The 1139-nt window shown below is 65.7% G+C and overlaps 1 protein-coding gene across 1 annotated transcript in view; it reads left to right on the plus strand.

Annotated features, from left to right (window-relative positions):
- The first annotated feature begins 52 nt into the window (after window positions 1-52).
- LOC103919887 (protein-methionine sulfoxide oxidase mical1-like) overlaps window positions 53-1139 on the plus strand; it is an 8535-nt gene continuing 7448 nt past the window's right edge. Inside the window, exon 1 of the mRNA XM_009327476.1 lies at window positions 53-374. Within this exon, the coding sequence (XP_009325751.1) occupies window positions 53-374 (322 nt within the window). The remainder of the gene's footprint in view (window positions 375-1139) is intronic.

Below are 1139 nucleotides of genomic sequence, written 5' to 3' on the forward strand. Positions count from 1 at the left end.
CCCCCCCCCCCTTATCTCTGCCTTCCCTCGCCAGGCTGCCGGGTGAAGCAGGATGAGCGTGCCGGCCGACGAGCCGGGCAACCCGGCCCATGCCGTCTTCGAGAGGTTCCTGCGTGCCGGGGAGTGCCAGGAGGTGCTGGGCTGCTTCAGGGAGCTGTGCCAGCAGCTGGGGCTGCAGGGCAGTGGGCTGCAGCTCTACCATGGCCTCAAGGCTGCCCTCAACTACTGGAGCGCCAAGGCCCTGTGGAGCAAGCTGGATAAGAAAGCCGGGCACAAGGACTACGACCAGGGCACAGCCTGTGCCAGCACCAAGGTACTGGGGGCACGGGGCGCGGGGTTTGGGTCTTTCCTTGCCCTGCATCCTTGTCCCCGGGGTGAGAGCATCCCTTGGGCCACCCTGGCCCCCACCCTGGGAGGATGTGGGATGTGCCGGGCGGGACGTTGATGGGGTTTAATGGGACAGGGTGTTGATTAGCACCGCTCCCCTCCCCACGGTGTGATGCCACCTCGGTGCCGCCCAGCCAGTGGCGTCCTTCCTCCTTCTGCCTGTTTCTCGCTGGGGACATCCCATGGGGGCCTGCAAAGGGGCAGAGGGACCTGCCGAGCCCTTTCTGGGGGACAGGAGCATGCCGGGGTAGGATGTCCCCCTGGGGCTGGGGGACCCTATTTCTGTCCCCCTGTCCCAGAGCTGATGGCTTTTGTCCCCACTGCTGGTGCCCCGTCGTCCGCCCAGCCCTGTGCAGGGGCTGGCAGGAGATCAAACCCGAGTCCTGGTTTTGAGCCTGTTGCTGGTGAAATCTCCCCGTTTCCGGGCTGCAGCAGGCAGGAGACGTGTGCGCCTTATCTCGCTGAGCGCTTTAATTGCTGCCATTGCCCCGTGCGAAGGCAAGGTTCAGGCAGCCGGGGAGGTGGGGGGCACCCCCCAGGACCCCCCGCTTTGCAGGGAGAAGCAGTGCTTGCACCTGGGGGAAAAGGGGAATAGTGTGGAGGGCCAGATCCTGACCCGGGGAAGGAGGGAGATGCCGCCTGTGGTGGTGCTGAGCTCCCTGGGGATTTATCCAAACCCCTGCTTCTTGGGGGGGGGGTACCTGTCCCCTTCATGCCGCCCATTCCCTTCGCAGTGCCTGGTGGTGGGGGCC

The sequence above is a fragment of the Pygoscelis adeliae genome, unplaced genomic scaffold (assembly GCF_000699105.1).
Source record: "Pygoscelis adeliae isolate BGI_AS28 unplaced genomic scaffold, ASM69910v1 Scaffold197, whole genome shotgun sequence".
In the NCBI taxonomy this organism is placed as follows: domain Eukaryota; kingdom Metazoa; phylum Chordata; class Aves; order Sphenisciformes; family Spheniscidae; genus Pygoscelis; species Pygoscelis adeliae.